The 19,989-nt window shown below is 43.9% G+C and overlaps 3 protein-coding genes across 4 annotated transcripts; 2 read left to right on the top strand and 1 right to left on the bottom strand.

Moving 5' to 3' along the window:
• Nucleotides 1–3,946: 3,946 nt before the first annotated feature.
• LOC136468869 (uncharacterized) lies at nucleotides 3,947–6,202 on the bottom strand. The gene has a single exon (XM_066467277.1). It carries the CDS (start codon nucleotides 6,200–6,202, stop codon nucleotides 3,947–3,949), a length of 2,256 nt encoding a protein of 751 aa, XP_066323374.1.
• Nucleotides 6,203–9,809: 3,607 nt separating this feature from the next.
• LOC136471615 (uncharacterized) lies at nucleotides 9,810–15,030 on the top strand. 2 transcript variants are annotated; one of them, XM_066469364.1, is made up of 9 exons: nucleotides 9,810–9,999; nucleotides 11,497–11,788; nucleotides 11,871–11,940; nucleotides 12,304–12,359; nucleotides 12,950–13,025; nucleotides 13,093–13,129; nucleotides 13,491–13,605; nucleotides 14,462–14,688; nucleotides 14,789–15,030. In XM_066469364.1, the coding sequence occupies exons 2-8, from the start codon at nucleotides 11,505–11,507 to the stop codon at nucleotides 14,661–14,663; spliced, it is 840 nt and encodes a 279-aa protein (XP_066325461.1). In that variant the 5' UTR covers nucleotides 9,810–9,999; nucleotides 11,497–11,504; the 3' UTR covers nucleotides 14,664–14,688; nucleotides 14,789–15,030. The 2 variants fall into 2 exon arrangements, with proteins under 2 accessions (XP_066325461.1, XP_066325460.1); XM_066469363.1 differs by lacking the exon at nucleotides 14,789–15,030 and having other exon boundaries at nucleotides 14,462–14,782.
• Nucleotides 15,031–18,197: 3,167 nt separating this feature from the next.
• LOC136471614 (uncharacterized) lies at nucleotides 18,198–18,944 on the top strand. Its single transcript, XM_066469362.1, has one exon. The coding sequence runs from the start codon at nucleotides 18,274–18,276 to the stop codon at nucleotides 18,565–18,567; it is 294 nt and encodes a 97-aa protein (XP_066325459.1). The 5' UTR covers nucleotides 18,198–18,273; the 3' UTR covers nucleotides 18,568–18,944.
• Nucleotides 18,945–19,989: the final 1,045 nt, after the last annotated feature.

Below are 19,989 nucleotides of genomic sequence, written 5' to 3'. Positions count from 1 at the left end.
CTGCTTGCGAGATTAAGTAGCAACTAGTTTGGAAACCGGCAGTCCCAGGGTATCTCGACGCCGGTGGCCGCGTCTTGCGTGAGGGGTCGAGGAAGCCGGGGTCTATGGCCGCGTCGCCGCCGATCCTACAATATGGGGCCAAAAATGTCATTGGCTTATCAAATTCTCTATTCGGCCGTGAAAAAAATTTAATAAAATATAGAAACAAATTCATTATTGACTTTACGTTAAGCGATACTTATAATAACTTCCACTATCGGCGTGACACGTTCCGGGATGGCGACGGGCGCGGCGGCCAGGCTTGCTTGCTGCTCAGGCAGGCATGACTGGCAGCGAGGTTTTATTTGGCGCAGGCGCGCCATGCTCCGTGGCGCGGCACTACCGCGCCAAGATCGGTGGCGCGGTAGGACCTGCCCTGTCAGCGATCAGCGGACCCAGTGAAAGGTCCTTGTTGGTTTTGGTAATTGAGTGACAACCTAGGTGGACTAATTGTGTTTATGTGAGATACACATGTGATTAGTCCACAGGTACATGTGTATGAGCAACATATGCCATGGAGGTGAAAATGGTTTGGAGATGTTGTAAAGCTCACACATGTGATGATGAAGGAGCTTAAATGCACATGAGACATGACATTGAGTCATGTGATCAAGGTGGAGAAGATCAAGACAAGACTTGGCTTGATGGACCGGTTGCAAGCATGAAGGCCAAGTCGAAGGCTTTGGAGTGATGGACCGCGTGGCGGTGAAGCTTGAGCAAGACTTGGCGCCGATGGACGATGGCAATGGTGAAGAGCAAGTAGAGTCAAGATCGATGAACCAATATGATCATGTGATGATATGAAGTGGATCATATCATTATTGATCGTGTTGGTGCATGTGTTGCATCGATATTGGAGGAGATGGAATGGAAAGCGCAAGGCAAAGGTATAACCTAGGGCATTTCATTTCACCGGTCATAGGTGTGTAGAGAAGTTTATGACCGGGTTTAGGATAGATGGCCGTACTATCAAGAGGGGCAAACTTGTTTGCATATCGGTCATCTAGTGCCACTCGAGTGATCTAACTTTGCATTGTCGCTAGAATCGAGTGGCGTGGCAAGTTGAGTGGCTAACATCCTTTGGGAAATGATTGTGAAAATGCTAACACACATACACATGATGGTGTACACTTGGTGGTGTTGGCACATTTACAAAGGAGATGGTGTTTGCAGGGGTGAGATGGGTTTGGGTCCCTCTCTCCCTCCCGCCGAGCTTGCTCGGCGGGATTCGGCGCTTTTGGGAAAATGGTATGCCTATTTTCTATTACGCCGGATGCAAATTCTTGTGGTTAGCACACTTGAGCAAGGGTGAAGAGAATGGAGGAGATGCCAGCGTCGGTCAAGCGATCGGACGCTGGATCCAAAAGCACCGGACGCTGACTGCCTGCGTCCGGTCGCGCTGACGTGGAGTGTAGTAGTAGCTGGAGAGTGACCGGACGCTGGTGCTGCGTCCGATCGCGTTCGACCGGACGCGTCCGGTCATGCTCGGTACCTTACTGGAAACGACCGGACGTTGAGGGTCCAGCGTCCGATCAGTTGAAGCTGCTACGTCCGGTCAGGTCAAGTGACCGTTGGAATCGGGACATGTGGTCGTCTGCGAATTCTTGTGGTTAGCACATTAGAGCAAGGGTGAAGAAGTTAGAAGTGAAAACGAGTTGGTCGCGAAGATGCTGGCGTCGGTCAACTGACCGGACGCTGGGTCTGAAAGCACCGGACGCTGCCTGCCTGCGTCCGGTCGCGCTGACGTGGAGCGACGCAGAAGCTGGAGTGTGACCGGACGCTGGCTGCGTCCGATCAAGTGTGACCGGACGCGTCCGGTCGAGGTCGGTACCTTACTGGAAACAACCGGACGCTGGGGGTTCAGCGTCCGGTCAGTCGAAGCTGCTGCGTCCGGTTAGGTCAAGTGACCGTTGGAATCTGGACACGTGGTCGTCTGCGGGCGACCGGACGCTGAGGTCCAGCATCCGGTCAACACGACCGGAGCGTCCGGTCGGCCCGACCGTTGCCCAGTGAAGGGGTAACAGCTAGTTTAGCCCTTGGGGCTATAAATAGAAGTGGCCTTCGGCCATGGCTGGTGTGGAGCACCTCAAGGGACTTAGTGTACATGCTTGTGAGTGCTTGGGAGCCCTCCATCACACATATACTTGATAGTGATCATTCGATTGTGTGAGTGAGCGATTCTAGTGCGATTGCATCGTGAGGTTGCATCGAGTGGCACTAGGTGATCGAGTTGCAAGCCGGTGGTGCTTGTTACTCTTGGAGGTTGCCACCTCCTAGATGGCTTGGTGGTGGTCTCCGTCGAAGCGCGCAAGAAGCTTGTGCGGCGCTCCGGAGAAGTGCTTGTGAGGGGCACTTGTGCTCGCCCCGCGGGAGTCGCGAAGAGCAACATTAGTAAAGCGTGTCATTGAGCTACCCTCACTCAAGGGGTAGGTTCTTGCGGCGCCCGACGTGCGGGCTTGGCGGGTGATGCCAATTAGCCGCCGAACCACCAAGTGAGCGGTCGACACAACGGGGACTAGCGTGTTGGCAAACACGTGAACCTCGGGAGAAAAATCATCGTGTCAACCTTGTTCTTCCCGTTGGTTTGCATCTCCGTTACACAAGCTTGCGTTTACTTTCATATACATTACGCTTGTGTTGTTGCTTTTGTAATTAGATAGCTTGTGTAGCTTGCTAATTACCTTCTTGCTTGTGTAGCATAGAAGTAGCTCCCTTGCGTGGCTAATTTGGTTTTAGTAACCTTGTTAGTCACATTGCTTAGTTTGTGTAGCTAAGTATTTGCGCTCTCTAATTAGGCATTGGTTGTCTTGTTATTGAGCATTGCTAGTAAGCTTAGTTAGCTTTGTGCTTTTGCTTACTAGCATGTGTAGGAGCTCCCTTGTTGCTTAAAGTACTAGTGGCATAGGTTTGTGTGACCTTGCTTCTAGAATTGGTTAGGAGAGCTCTAACTAGCCCGGCACCTTTGTTGCATAATTGTTATCTTTGCAAGGTGCTAGTGAACATATATAGTGGGGTATAGTCTTGGCTAGACCGATAGTTTTAATTCCGCATTTGTTTCGGTTAGCCAACGTGATTAAGTTTTAAAAGGACTATTCACCCCCCTCTAGTCGCCATCTCGACCTTTCACCCAGTTACCGCCATGTGAGCCCTGTGCCGCGCCACCATGCATGGCGCGGCACAGGCATTTGGCCGCGCTAGGGTAATAGGCGTGGTCAAAAGTGTTAGTTTAAAAAAAACCGACCGTGTTAGATTTAAAATTAGTTTCTAAAAAGTGTTAAAATTTAAAAAAATTCTCCACGGTCTCACTTGGAAACTGAGCGCTACTAGTACTATTGTCCTGCTCCTCTTGCTATTAGGGTCTGTTTGGTTTCTGCAGTACCTCCTAAAATTTCTATCACATCGAATATTTAGACACATGCATGGAGTATTAAATATAGACTAATTACGAAACTAATTGCACAACTTACGACTAATTTGCGTGACAAATCTTTTAAGCCTAATTAGTCCATGATTTGACAATGTGGTGCTACAGTAAACATGTGCTAATGATGGATTAATTAGGCTTTAAAAATTCATCTCGCAAATTAGCTTTCATCTATGTAATTGATTTTATAATTAATTTATATTTAATGCTTCTTATTAGTATCTAAATATTTGATGTGACATAAATTTTAGAAGCGACTAAAGAACCAAACACCCCTTTATTTGCATGGTTTCTTGCAATGCCTTGCTCTCATGCAGCAGCGGCGGACCCAGGATTTTTGCATAGGGTATGCGCTGCAAAAAAAATTCTTATACAATTCGGTAAAACCATATTATAATTCGGTAAAACGACGTCAAATCTTAATATAAATTGTTCAAATGAAATACAAATACTTCGAAATATAACAATAGGAGACTTACAATATTACTTGTTTATCCGTCGCTTTCTCAATGACATGAATGTATCCATTATATCATCTTCATTAACTTGGAAAAAAATATCCCGCTCAATAAATGTGACTAGACAATCATCCAAAACAGTATCACCTATCTTATTCCTTGACTTTGTTTTCACTATAACTAATGTAGAAAATACCCTTTCAACACTCGCAGTTGCCACTGGTAAAAGCAATATCAATTTGTGAAGCAAGTACACCATATCATACACTTTGTGCCTCTTTGTTTCAACAAGCTTAACTGAGAGATCAACAATATTGTCTAGACCTTGGAAGCTAGCATCTTGTCGCATGCCATCAATATAATTATCAAGTTGCAATTCAAGTTTTAACAAATCATTGTTGGAGAAGTCCTTAGGATAAAATTCAGCCAATCTACGTACCTTCCGTGCATCAAAAGAAGCAAAGGAGTTGGAAGGACTGAAGGCTGACATACAAGAGAGTAGCTCCATATTGATCTCATCAAACCGATTATCAAGCTCTTGACTAATTTGATCAATGACACCAATGTATACTTCTCTTCGGAAATGGTCATCATTTGTTTGGTTTCGGGCACGAGCATACCGTGCTAATTTTCCATAAGGCACATAAGCACCATCCATAGCAGGAACTTCAATACCATGTTTAATACAAAAAGAAGTGACCTTCTGAAGAAAATTATCCCAACCATTAGACCTCAACTCCTGCATTTTGCTCTTTGCCACATTAACAAGTGAGATTGCATTGAGAATATCTTGATCCCTTCTCTGCAAGCACTCGGATAACTCATTTGTATATCCAAGAATAACATACATTAAGTGCACAAAGAAAACAAACTCAAAGGTTTCAAATGCTCCAAGCATAAAGTGTATCTTTGTCCAATCTTCCTTATATGCATTATCAGCACCAAGTTCAATGAGCACATCATGAATTGAGGAATATATAGTGATGATGCTACGTATAGTTTTGTAATGAGAGCCCCACTGAGTGTCACCAGGCCTAGGCAAACCCATCTCTTGATTTAATCCACTCCCTGATTCAAGCTCACCACACTCTAGTGCTTTCTTGATATTCTCAAGCCTAGCATTTCGAAGCATATCATGACGCTTGCAAGAAACCCCAACAATGTTCAACAAGATAGATACTTGATCAAAAAAAGTCTTACAGTCAGTATTTCCTTTGGCAACAGCAACAAGAACTAGTTGGAGTTGATGTGCAAAGCAATGAATATAATAAGCGGAAGGTGATTCTTGCATGATTAAAGTTTTGAGCCCTTTAATATCTCCTTTCATATTGTTAGCCCCATCATAACCTTGACCTCTAATCTGCTGCATACTCAATCCATTACTAACAAGTAAAACTTCAATTGCTTTCTTAAGTGACAAAGAGGTAGTATCATCTACATGAACAACTCCAATAAAGTGCTCACATGGCCTTTCAAGTTTATCAACATAACGCAAGCAAAGAGCTAGTTGTTCTTTATGTGATATATCACTAGACTCATCAGCTAAAATTGCATAGGGCTCATCACCAAGTTCCTCAATTATTTTCTTTCTAGTTTCTATGGCACAACAGCGAATAATTTGCTTTTGTATCTTTGGGCTAGTCAAAGTGCAATTACCTGGTGCATTGTTCAAGACATACTTGTTCACTTCTTCACTATTTCCTGCAAGAAACTTTAAAAGTTCAATGAAGTTGCTTCCGTTGCTAGACTCTTCACTTTCATCATGTCCACGGAATGCCAATCCTTGATGCAAAAGAAACTTGATACATCTAAGTGAATATGTCAATCTTTTCTTGTAAAGATGAAGCTCCTCCTCACTCCACTTGTCAATGTTATAATCAATTGCTACCTTGGGATTCATAAAACCAATGTACCTCTCTTGAGCTGCTTTATGTGCCCTAGAACCAGAATGTTTGAGAAGTGCTGTGTTTTCTATATTCCAATTATTCCATCCATCAACAATAAAAGTTTTTGACCCACTGCCCTTCTTGAACAAGTAGCATATGAAGCAAAATGCAGAATCGTTCTTGACACTATATTCAAGCCACTCATAATTATACAACCATTGTATACTGAATCGACGAGGTACGCCTCCAATGTTTTCAGTATGGAAAATCATGTATATAAGGTTTGCAAGCACCTTTAGTAATATATGCTCTACGGATTGCATCTTGATCATTAACAGGATAATCTTCAATGGGCAGCCTTTCACCTGGATCATATGGTAGGCGATTGATGTCATACGCCGGTGGCTTTGATGCGGGCGGTGGCGATGATGCTAGCGGGGGCAAGGGCAAATGATCTGCAATTTCTTCAACTTGTACTCTATCTTCTTCTTGATTCTGCTCTTCCACAATATTTTCATTCGGAGGTGGGTCAATACCAGCCGCCTTCTTTGCTGCTTTCTAAAAAAGGGATCGAATGTCTCCGTTTCTTTTCATAATTCAAGACTCAAGAGTTCTGGAAAAAACACTCGCCAATTAGCAAAACTAACGATCGGAAGAAACCTTGAGCTGAAGAAGGACGGGGATGGACGGGGAGTATCACCTGAGGAACTGAGGAAGGACTGGCGATCAATCCTGCAGGCGATGGCGGCAGCGGCGAATCTAGACTAAACTGCTGCCGGGGTCGCACAGATTCATGAACTCAATTTGATGGGGTCGTAGCTGGCCAGAATACGCGGGGTTCCACTGATTCGTACAAAGTTATCGGGGTCGCATGACCCCGACAACTTTGCACTGGCTTCGCCGCTGGATGGCGGCAGTCCAGGGCTCCAGCCTCCAGGCCAGGCGAAGTGACGGGCGATGCCGATTCACCGATGGCGGCAGTCCAGACTCGACGGGGCGACGAGATCGGCGACAGTCCAGGCGACGCGCTATCCAACCTGCCTTCGATCGATTTGGAGCTGGGCCGGCCCAGCTGCACGCGCGCGGGAGGGAATCCGCTCCGTGTGACCGCGTCAGTTGTGAATACGAAGGACACCGGACGCCGGACGGCTTGTTTTTTTTTTAATTTTTTATTTTTATTATGTATGGTTGACGGGTGGCCCACAGGGTGGTCGGTGCACCCACTAGGTCCGCCAATGTCGTGCAGGCGGCGGCAGCGGCGGCAGCGGCGGCAGCGGCAGAGCACAGTAGTGTATGGCTGGCCATATGGTATCTCCTTGGCAGCTTTAGAATCCAAAACAGTCTAAACAAGGCTTTTTTTTCTTTTGAAACATAAACAAGGCCTTTAAAGCGGGCCAGATGGGAGGTAAAGCTAAAGTCCAAGATAAGAAGGGCCTTGCATGCACCAAAAGCTATCAAAGCCGAAAGCTCAAGTACAGGTACATGGCAGAGGAAAATCTCTTTCCCCCGCGCGCGCTCTCTCTCTCTCTCTCTCCCAACAGTGCCATGCATCGGCCTCCGTGCATGGATGCATGATGATTGTTCAGTGCCCTGCCCATCAACCGTCACCATCTCGCTGGGCCTGGGCCTGGGCCTGGGCCTGTTTACCGTTGGTACTCCTATAACAAAGCTGATCAGACCATCCTATCTTAACTATGCCTTTGTTTAGTTCCACCCTAACTTCCAAAAAGTTGCTACAGTACCTGTCACATCGAATGTTTGTGGCCCGTGCATAGAGCATTAAATGTAGACGAAAAGAAAAACTAATTGCACAGTTTGGTGGGAAATTGCGAGACGAACGTTTTGAGCCTAATTAGTCCATGTTTGAACACTATTTGCCAAATAAAAACGAACATGCTACAGTAACCCCAAAATCCAAATTTCCCCAACTAAACACGGCCTATGTTTTTTTTCCATTTGTGCAGAAACACTTTCTAATGAAGCTACTGTATACCAGAAACGACTAGTCTTCGTTCTGATGGCTGATGAGTGATGACTAATGAAGTTTTACAATATTCATTGCCTATGATTTTTTTTATTTTAATACATTTTTTTGTTAAAAAATATAAAATATAGCTTATGCTAGTGAAATGCTAAAAACAATATATTTTTGTCCACAGGTGGAGCGACCTTCGGAAATAATTCTAACCGTAAAATGATTGAGGTGAAGTAGTAGTCAGGAATTTTCTAAACAAAAAATTAGATGAAAAAAATATGGCTTTTCTGAACCATGAGTTTACATGATTTTTTTTTCTAGATTTTTTAAGCCATTTTGAGGACAAACAGTTCACCAGAAAGTCAAATATAGCATTCTCAGAAGAATTTTGATTTCAAAACTATAAAATCAAGAATGGCAGATTCAAACAAAATGGACCGTACTCTGTTTTTAGCATCTACTTGAAGAATTACAGGATGTTTGAAGATCCCTAAGTCATTTGTTCTAAATCAACAAAAGAAGATCTAGAAAGCAACAACGAACAGAGGGATTTCTAAAGAAGATCTCATCGTTTTAGATTCTCCTCAGAAGTTCTCTACACAAGGACGGTAATATATTGTATTTTTGGAATTCCTTAGACGCGAGGTATGAATTTATGAAAATAACTAATAATAAAATCTCATTCCTACGTGGCACCTCTACAGATCGGTGTTGCTGTTGTTATTTCGGAACAACTCCTATGCCTTTACTTTTTCGGAATGCATTTTGAGTGTTGCTAGCGCCTAGCGGTAATTTACATGGTGTGATGCGTTGCGTGGCAACACTGCAGACGAACAGTGGTCGCCGTAATTTTGCTGGTGTATCAAACAGGAACAGGAAGGGGAAAACATCCTGATCAAACCAGATCCGAAGGGCTTGATCTTGATGCGTGTGTCTGCGCTGTGTGTTGACACAAAGATGTGTCGGTCACTCACTTAACTAGGATGTAGCAGGGTTGGTTACCTTGGGGTCTTTAGGCCCTGTTTGGTTGAGCTATGGCTGTGGGAAAAAGCTGCTGTGGGCTGTGAGCTGTGAAAAAGCTGCTGTGGGCTGTGAGCTGTAGAAAAGCTGAAAGCTGTTTGGTTAAACAAGTATAAAATATATCTTTTATCTTTATCTCTCTTGAAACAACTATGGAAGAGCTTTTTATTCCACCAATTTCGAAAAGCAGAAAGCCAAAAGCCAAAAGCAGGGTCAACCCAGCTTTAAAAAATGAACTACGAAAAAGCAGCTGCTTCTGAAAAAACACCCTCCAAAAACAGCCCCTTTGGTTGGGCTTTTGGCTTTTGGGGCCAAAAGCCAAAGCCAAAAGCCCAACCAAACATGGCCTTAAACTTTTACACCGACACCCATGTTTTGCGAGCCTTTTTATTTGCCTCGCAAAGATGGTTTCTGTTGTGGCTTTTCCTTTCGCTGAATGAGTGGCACGGTAGAGCATCCCCTTTGATCCCCTTCTCTCCAGCTATAGGTGCCGCCGGTTGATTGATTGATTTGCGTTGCTAATATAAAAATAATAATCATCCTGATTTGCAGAGCAGGATCCTATGTTATGTAGGGTCACGAGTACAGAGTACTGCTAGTAGCAGCGAAATTCTTGTTGAATGAACCTGCACGTCCAGGAGACAGAATACCAGGAGGAAGAAAGGGCCGAGTTCAGACTGTTCGGTTAGCTGGTTCATATCAAATTTATGATCGTTTACGGTAAACCACACAGCTAAACAAACAGGTGACCTTAGACCTGTACGTGCTCAAACAGGAAAAGGAATCTGCTTATCACCCATGGGCCATGGGCATGCCGACAGATTTTGGGTTTTGACTGTCAACGCATTGGTGTTTCTTCTCCCTGAAAATCCAGGGGATCAGATTGAAACAGCTGGGCCCTTGGTTTGCCTCCCATTCCATTCTACTGTGTCTTAGAGAGCAAGAGCCCATTGAGCTTTGGGCCTCCAATACGAAACGCTGGTCTGCTCGCTGGATCTGACGACGTCGTCACCGGCTCCCCTCCTCACTCCATCCCCAGCCCCCCATCTGCCGCTCCCTCCTGGCCTCCGACGCAGTGAAGAGTCGCCGTCCCGCCGGGAAGCAGCGCCGCCCCTCTCCATCCGCCGACCGCCGTGAAGCAGGGAGGGCCGGCCCTCTCCAGCCGCCTGTAGGAAGAGCCGGCGTCCCTCCCCAAAGGTAAAAGCACAAGCCGATCCCGTCTGGTTCACGTGGCTTGTGTGGTTATTCCTTGAATTTATGATCTGCAGTGTTAAATGAGTTCAATGTCGGTTCCCTGAATTTATGATCAATGATCTGCAGTGTTACTGACTGTTCTTATGATCTTGGCATCACAAGTTTTAGTTTGCACCAAGTCCATCGGCCATGGTGTCAGAGTTCCTTTATGACTACAAGTAATCTAACTGTCATGTGATCATTGCCACTGTTGATATTTTTACTGTAAATTTGCACTTCTTGGAAGGAGATGCAGTCGATGTAATCAGAAGGCCTATTTTCTGATGACCTGTCCTGTCACTTGAGTGTGTGCCAAGTATGGTTGTCTTCGCTAATCATTGCAATTATGAATCCTGAATGATAATAATAGTACTTGAAACTTGATAGCTTTGATTTTGCCTTGCTAACAAAGTCATAATCGGCACCCTTATATGAATACATACATAGCTTGATGACACATCTAAGATTTTGACAAAAAATATTTGGTTAGCATCAATAATATTGGTCAGCCTGTCTCAGCAAGCTATGCAGTAGGGCTGCTTTGATTGCGTGACGCTTAATAAGATAAGCAGTGAGCCAGCCTGTAATTTGACTTTCTTGGTGCTGTGGTTGTGTGGTCAGTAATAATCTGCTTGCTACTAAGTCATGTGGACGCTACCTGTGTTGTCATGTTCATGTGAATGCTAGCTCTCTCTTTTAGTTCATCCGTGTTTTACTATTGTGTTTCATTACATTTCCCATGCACGAACAATGATGTTGCCCCTGTTTGTTTGATGAAGGCAAACCGGATTGCCCTAGGCCCTGCTTGTACTTTAGGGATCCCATATGTTATTCTGAACCTCTGTTGTATTCCGGATGATGTCATATTGTTGTTGTGAGTTGCCATTTGCATTTGCAGAATTTGCTTGGATTCTACATACGGGTGCTTATGTGCTCAACTGATGGACTTTCTGAAACTCTCTGTGCACAGTGCAATGCCTGCTAGCTGAATGTAAAGACCATTATGGTTTCACAGTGCTCGGTGGGAGTTCCTTTTATCTTCGGTGCTAGGAGCCTAGAAGGAACAGTGCACACATTAGCACATGGAAGATATTGGGGAGTAGGAGTAGACACTGGCATTTTGTAGGCTATCATGTCTTTGCTCATTAGCTTATAATGGGGCTTGGGATGGTGCTACATGCCGTGTAGTTGGATTATAATGACATTACTTTGGAAGGAATATACATGGATTTCTGCACTAATCTGAAATGTACTCCACATGCCATGCCCATTCATTCATGCACGCCTTAAAGAAACAGCCCTCCTGTTTTGTGAGGACATTTTCTCTAAGGAACTTAGTTTTTCTGGACTGGCTCATTTATTCATGCATCAAAGCTAGATTCTCTTCTTTTTATGTTACAAGTTGTCAGTTGTGTCTCCTGCATGCCAGCATGATAAGTCTGCTGATTTTGATCCATTCAGATATTAGGATGGACGAAGTCACACAAGCTGTTGAAGATCTGAAGAAAGAATGGAGCCAAGCGGTTTCACAGCTTGAGGAGAGCATTGCTGCAATTGAATCATGTGGAAAAACAGGGAGAGGAACAGAGGAAGCAACTTCTCTTCCAAGGTTGAATGGTTCTGCACAGGATGCTCTGCAGTTGCTCAAGTCACTGCAGTTCCGGCTTGATCTTCTAGCTCAGCAGCTACCCACTTTTGATGAAGTGCAGTCTGGACAAGCAACCTTAGAGTCATGGGATGAACAAAACAAGAAGTAAGATAGTCTTGGAATTTTTTCTTTCGTTATCCTTCTTTTAGCCTGCTTCTTTTTACAGCAATTTTGATTGTGATTGCAGGCTGCGTGCTAGCCTGAGGAATGCTAACTTACAAGCGAAAGAGAACATTAGAAAAGCTGCTCAGGAAGAGGTGTGGTTTTTGCCTCGATTTCATGATATCAATCCAATTGATATGCTGTCTGACCAGAACATGCTTCTTTAGAGCTCACCAATGCAAGTGATGTTTAAATGTGAAAGATTATGCCACATAATAAAGAAAAAGTCATGTTAAGAACCTGTTCTCTATATTATGCAACTATCTCTTGTTGTAGTTGTTTATGTACTCACATATAAGTTCAGAAGCACCATTGAAACTATTCTTGCTTTAGTTTTTTAAACTTCTCTTGCAAAATTGGCAAGAAAACTACGTGTACGCATCCTGCTACCTTTTGAGAGCATTCTAGGTGCCCTTATATAACTAAAAGCTATCAGTTTCTAATTGTCTTTTCTATAGAGGGAGCTTCTTCTAGGGGGTGGAGAAGAGTCAACGATCCGTAGGCGTAATCTCCAGTAAGTTGATTTCCATGAGTTCATCTTTCTTTTAAGGCATTGTATGGGATATTAAAGGAGTTTTATAATTTAGTCAGTTACATGGGTATCCCTTCCATCTGGGCCACTTAAAATTTGAAGAACCAGATGAAGTCTATCACTTGTGAATTCTAGCTTTCTATATTTAAGCTAAGAATAGCGGAATACTTCTCCCATTCCAACATGTAATTCATTTTAGTTTTGTCCTAAGTCAAACTTCTCTAACTTTGACCATGTTTATAGAAAAATGCAGGAACATCTACAACGTAGTTTCACAAAATTCGCCATGAAATATGTATTGATAGTACATTTATTTATTTGGAATCATGATGCTTGGTCAAAGTTAGAGAAGTTTGATGTATGATAAACTAAATGACTTGCATTTTTGGAAAGGAGGGAGTAACAATTAAGAGTTGCCGTGTTAATGCATTTCACTACTGAACGGGTCATCCTTTTAGATTCATGCTCAGATCAGTTCTCTTGCATCGCAGTAATGAGCCAATCACCCATCTACATTATGTAGTCCAAGAAACATCTAGTTTTGTTGTATAAAGTGATTTGTGATGGTGTAGGACAAAGGCTGGGATGACATCTGCTGCTGAAAGTATCACTGAGAGCCTCCGACGGTCTCGCCAGATGATGGTCCAGGTTAGCATGTCCCCCTGTTCAATTGTTAGCTTGTTAAACTTGATCTAATTGATATAAATTGTTACAGGAAGTGGAAAGAAGTGCAAGTACCTTGGCAACATTTGGTATGCATTCTTGATTAAACCAATATCTTAAGAGTGATTGAGTTTTCTTGGTTTCTTAAATTTCTCTTGTGCATTATGGTTTGATCTTAACTGTAACTATTCATGTGATGGGTCGGACTGGGAAAAATGAAATTGTTTGGTTGTAGACATGTGGTTGTTCTGCATGTTTATATGTTTGAGACTTTGCTACATTATTCTTTGTTATTTACTATATATAAGATGTTCTTCTGTTATGGAAAAACTATAGCATGTTTCATGTACTTCATAGTGCATTGAATTAAAACATTTTCTTATTTGCCTGCATTTTTAGGATCATCATAGTCAAATCGAATTATGCAAACTAATTCATTAAATTATGCAGATGAATCAACAAGTGTTCTCCGGAAGGCTGAAGGTGAATATCAAGGACACCGCTCTTTGCTGATGCGTACCCGTGGTTTGCTCTCCACGATGCAGCGGCAAGATGTTCTTGATAGGTAGGTACTCTCACTATTTTATACAGTTCCAAACTGGCATACCTGCAAATGAGTGTATAATGTGGTCGTATAGCTTGCACTGTTGTTTTACAGTATAAATATTTAAATTAAAGAAATGTCTTTATATAGTGTGCACACCTACTAACAGCTCTTCATATTCCAATGAGCATCTACAAATTGAACTGTAACCGTGGTTCCTTTCCCAGGTTATTACCGAAGGGAAGTAGAAAATACATGATTCATTACATCTCATCAGTCAAAAGAATAGAAAAAAAAATGACATGCAGAAAACATGCTGGCATTTGGTTTGCATATATAATCACAAATCTGAAACTAAACATAAGACTTGTGTGAATTTGCAAGTTTTTCAAAAGCCTTTATAAACACGGAAGTATGTGTAGTGCAAAAGAACACCACAATCATTAGATCATTCAATTAACTAGTCTGGCATGATTCCTTGGTCAATGGTGTCATCTCATCTGTCAAAGGTCAAAAGGCGACCTTGTGAACTCCCTTCAACAGGGTCACAAATTGTTTCTTGTGAAGACAAATTATCATGAATGGAGCTAACAACTCTAATCATCAGTCCTATACTCCTATTACTTGTTCGTTGCATCTACAAGAGTGTGTGATGAAGGATGCATATTATCCATGTTTGAAGGAACATTAGTGCTGGCATGACTATTTTGTTCCCTCATTCCCAGCAGTTTAGATGTCATACCAAAATGCTTAGGAGGAAAAAAAATTGTTTTGAAGTAAATGTGCTTGGTGCCTTGGTGCTCTGCAATTAGTGCTGTCTAAACAAATCAGAGTTTCTGGATGTCATGGCCAATTGCTAATCAGATCTGTTTCCCAGGATCATCCTGACCATCGGCTTTATCATTTTCTCCTTGGCGGTTCTTTATGTTGTCTCAAGACGTATTGGTTTATTGACGCTGCAAAGGAAACTGGCCGATGCCATCAGATCCAGTTCATTATCAGCTGAGGACATCGTAACAAAAGCCCAACATGGACCTGCCCCAGCAAATGTTCCTGCTCCCATTTATGATGAACTGTGATTCATTTGTCCTCTGTATTGTTAAGGTAATAGTTTTGCAAGTAGCTATTGGGATTTCGTCTACAGTCTACAGTGATCATGTACCGACCTGTTATTCATTTGAAATGTAATATGTTTTGGTTACAGAGATATGCTAGTGAATTTCGGAAGATACTCTCCACCAGTGAGGCCAATTAGATGCCTCGCTTGAGAAGTCGTCTCCTACTGAAGTTCTGCTCATTCTGTAGGACGTACTTAAGCCTTGTACCAATACGATTCAGGTAGTTCCATTAGTTTGTGACTTGTAGAGTATATAAGTAGGATCTTGTAGGACCATTTCGAGATTGCGAAGCATTTTCCATATGCCCAATTGTAAGTAGGATCTTGTAGGACCATTGTTGATGATCAAACATTTAGATCTACATGAAACACTGTTGATGATGAAACATAACAACAAAATTAATTGAAACCGTCAATATACGGACACGAATACATAAAGATAAAAGAAGAGCACGAGCTAGTGTTGAATGGAAAAGATTTTTTTTTCTGAGCATGTCGTTTGCATGATAACAAGATAAGCTAAAATCAAACATAGATATATAGAATAATCAAATCAGGCTAGTATTCTTGGCACCGTGGTCAACATTACTCCTGCGCCCTGCCACATGCTGCTCACCTGCCATCTGCTGTAGCAAATGAGATGCGATAATTAGCAGATCAAAGGCTACCGTCATCCGTCAAAGACTCGCGCCCTGACATATCAGTGGCAGGGGAGCCCAGCCAGGGCCTTGGCTCCGCCCAAACATTTCCTCCATTCCTTGTTTGTGGAAGCAAAACGCCAGTGACTGGCTATACACATTTCAGCTGGCTTCACGTCAGCTATGGCAATCGAACTACTAAACCCTCAAAGGCTCAACTTAGGAAGCGCCGAGGCGACCACCAATCAACGTAGTCATCGCTATGTCCAATGATCAGCCAGCCACGACCCAAAAAACAAACAAACAAACTATGGCTTAGCGCCTGCCAGGAATGATGGAAGCCGTCCACGCGCCAGGCCTGAATCTGGGCAGGGGATTCCGCCGTCGTGTTGCGATCACGCACGCATGATTTCCTCTCACGCAACCTACACCCAGAAGCATACTACTGAACGTACACCACAAAACTCCTATGATCCAGAGCAATCATGCAGCCAGCCAGCCCTGCTTCAGCAGGACCCATATGCATGTACATGTATGTTCATCTGAGGCTGCACGTGTCCCCAGCAATATGATGCCGCATTAATTAACACAAATCATTCATATGTCTGAAACAGCAATAGGTCTATTATTGGAGTTCATTGTTATCGACGGGACTATTTACTTGTCGTCTACATTCAAATAACTCATTTTTTATAGGCTGATGAATTAATTTTTATCAAATTTCATCATGAAGCAGATACTTTCACATAGCAGATATAGCTCTCTACATTCAAATAACTCATTTTTTAGATATAGTTTTTTTCCCCTGAAAGGACGTTGCCGTTCGATACATTAGACAAAAAAGGGGAAAAATTACAAGAATACAAGATCAGTCACCCTGTTTCAGTAACAGCAACTAAACCAGGAAAAAGGGCAGTATTAGTTATTAAAGTTCCGTATATAGATCGTGACAATATTAAAACTGAATAGATTGTGACAATATTAAAACTGTGTACAGAGCGTAATTTTGTCTACTACAACGTCTATTTCAAACAAGTCATTGTAATATTTTTAGATAAATACTCTCTACGTGCCAAATTATAAGTCCCGCTTTGAATTTTTTTTTGTTCATCCATTTTGCTAGACATATTATTATATCGAGATGCATAGCGGTCAAAGCGACTTATAATTTGGAACGGAGGAAGTAATATTTTACTATGTATGTAAAACATAGTGGTCCCGTCCGCTTCGCTGAAAAAACAAGCTGAAAAGTACTGTTCGCTGATTTGTTGTGAGATAAAATTATTGTTCCGGCTGAAAAGACAAGTTAAAAAGTATGGATTATAAGACAAGCGAACAGGGCCAGTGTGTACCTATATGTATGATAAAAATTATGTACTTTGAAAAGTCAAAAGAACCAGCAATTTGGAATTGACGAAGTGTTTTTTATTTGCAGGAAAAACTATTTATTATGCGCTAAATTTGAAAATTAAAGGCTTGCTACTTTTTTACCTTATTATATGATTATTAATACGGTAATGTTCAGGAGCGGGCGTCTATCCGTCCGGATGGCGCTTTCCGAGCCTGCGCGTACCGGCCCAACAGGCCTACTTACTCTCTGCGTTTCCACATCTCTCTCTCAAAAATATCTCCCTATCGCTCTTATCCATCGCGTGCTGCTGCGTCGTGTGCTCGCTGTTGCCGTCCTCCCCGCCATGCACCCCATCTTGCGTTGCGTGGCTCGGCTCCCCCATCCAGTGCTGGGATCCATCTCACGCCACACCCCCTCTATCGCCGCGCAGCGCTCCATCCCCCGCCGCACCCGCTCCAGCTCACTGCACGTGCGCCCCCGCTGCTGCGCACCGTGCCCCGTCCCCCGTGCACGCTGAGGTGCTGCTTGGGTGCTGCCGACGCTGCCGTTCCCCACCAGAAGGTCGTGCCCGCTGTCGACGCCATGGCCGCCGCGATGCGCGACCTCAGCAATGAGATGTTGCGATGAAGTGCATGCTGCAACGGTTTCAGAGGTATGTTGCAATTGTTTCATATGGATATTGCAAAAGTAGATCGGGGATGTTGCACATGTTACATATATTGCAAGTATTTCAGAGGTTTGTTCAAAATGTTTTATCTGTTCCAGACGAATGTTTCAAGCGTTTATGTTTCACACTTATGTTGCAACAATATGTTCCAAATGTTTCAGCTGTTTCAGTCTTATGTTGCAGTAAGTCTTTTCATGTTGCAAGTTACAAGTGTTTTATCTGGATGTTGCATATGTTTCAAATATTATGTTGTAAGTGTATGTTTCAGATGTTTCATCTGTTGCATTCAAGTGTTTCATGTTGCACATCTTTCATGTTGTTCGAAGAGTCAGGGAGCGCGGGGAGTGGTGGTGGCACGACGCGGGCATCGAGGAATGGGCGTCGTGAGCTGGGGGCCGGCGGACGGGGCAAGCTCGGGGCACGATGGGGGCGGGGTGCGTGTGCGGGGTGGGGGCAAACGGGAGGCGGATAGGACAGGCTGCGAGTGTGAGGCGAGTCCTCTAGGCACGCGGATGTTGCGACAGGGCAAGGTACGCGTGCGGGGTGGGAAAAATCAGCGGACAAGGGCACGCTACATGGGCGTCCAGATGCGCGTACCCATCCGGACAGACGGGCGCTAGCAACACCGTTATTAATATTTTAAATCTGCCGAATGGCACAACCGAAAATATTAACACATGATCGGCACTCGGCAGCTATAATTTCAACGGGAAACCGGGGGGGGGGGGGGGGGGGGGGGGGGGGGGGCGGTGATCCTACCAGGCCCACCTCCTGAACCCTACTACCTCTATAAATACCCCCAGCACAGACGAACGGCTTGTTGCAACAAACCATCGGCCAATTCGGGAGAAGAAGCCGCAGGAATCGTAGCAGCCAAGCCAACCGTGCCGGGGCCAGCTGGTACAAACTGCAAACCATGGGCTCCCTGGGTCCTAGCGTGGTGACCCTGCAGCAGCCCAAGGCCGGCAAGCCGGCGGCGGCGGGTGGCGGCCACCACGAGCAGGAGCAGCAGAGCAGCGGCAACTGCGGCGGGTCGTCGTCGTTCCGAATGCCGCTGCACTACCCGCGGTACAAGAAGGCGGACTACGAGGCGATGCCAGAGTGGCGCGTTGACTGCCTCCTCCGCGAGTACGGCCTCCCCGTCGCCGGCGACCTCCGCGAGAAGCGGGAGTTCGCCATGGGCGCCTTCCTCTGGCCCGATCAGTTCTGATCGAGGAACTGTACGCTTGTTGGAGGCCCAGCAGATTGAAGCAGCATATGCATATGGATCGAGTGGAGATTATTCTCCCCGCCAGATTAATTCACACTCACCTATCTTATCTCTAGACATGCATGAGCTCGTTCTCGATCGTTCCGTGAAACGTACTACTACCGTACTATCAGTGATTCTTCATCTCGTGTGCATGCATCGTCGTGGAATCAATCTATCAGTGATTCATCATCATCAGCATCTGTACATGTGCCATCGCATGTGTACCGCTACCATGCATGTGGGTAATGTATACTACTTACTACTTAGAGTATTGTTAGTGCAAGTTAATTAGCTATTTTATCAATGATGGAATAAATAAACATAAATATTATTCCAGTTTCCACTTCTGGGATGCATATGTGATATGTGTGTGTGATGTATTCGATGTGCACAGAGGAGCAGAAACTTGCTTATTTATGGTAAGCAGATATCCCCGAGAGATTCTAGAATTGGTGTGTGAAAGCTCAGCTGCAGCTCGTTGATGCGAAACTCATCAGCGTCACTACTATACGTCGGTAATCAATGTAAAATTTGACCGTCTGATTCAACTTCGTTCCGAATGTTAGATTTGGTGCTTTTCTCTGCCCTTTTTTTTTTTGGCCTCTATATATACATGCATGCCTACATATGCATTCGTTGGCGATTTGGAGATCATTTCGAGTACCAAAAAAAAAACTTTGGGCCTTCTTTTTTGCTGTCGTTTCTCATCCCAACAATGCATTCTGAATGTTTATGTGCTTCCTGGACAAGTGTCGTCGACGTTTCTGGCCCCAATAATCTCTAGTTGATAGGGTTACGCCTTAGCGAGGAAGACAACACAAATGCACCACACACTGCTGGTGTATACGTGGCGCGCAGGGTTTGCAGAAGCATGCTGCCACAAAATGCCATGTCAGTGCGGTCGCGTTCACGAATCAAATCAAGAAGCCGTGCTCGTGTTCCATGTTCCATTCGTTTCCCATAGCAAGGATTAGTAGTAATATCCAGCAGCAGTGCATGCATGATTGCCATCCGATCACTGTTTCAGGGACATTCATTCCATTTCCTGCAACCATTCGTTTTTTAGCAGGATTTCCTGCAATCATTCTGAATCGATGGCCTAACAACATATCTAATCTTGGAATATAAATGGGCTTGGCCCAAATTAAATATGAATTTTCAATTATTGCAAAGTAAAAAGTCTAATTTATTTCCCTCAACTATTATGGTCGTCTGATTTTTCTCCTTGACCTACAAAACCAAAAACCCCTCTCAACTTTTAGAACCGTTTGGTTTTGCACCTTAGGTGGTTTTGATGATGGTTTTGTTGACGTGGCACCACATCAAAGGGGGATAAATAAATTGAATGAAGTTAAAAGTTCAGGAAGGTAAATCGGACAA

The sequence above is a fragment of the Miscanthus floridulus genome, chromosome 8 (genome assembly GCF_019320115.1).
Source record: "Miscanthus floridulus cultivar M001 chromosome 8, ASM1932011v1, whole genome shotgun sequence".
In the NCBI taxonomy this organism is placed as follows: Eukaryota; Viridiplantae; Streptophyta; class Magnoliopsida; order Poales; family Poaceae; genus Miscanthus; species Miscanthus floridulus.
Note: the sequence above shows the minus strand (reverse complement) of the source record. Positions and strands in the feature narration are given on the sequence as shown.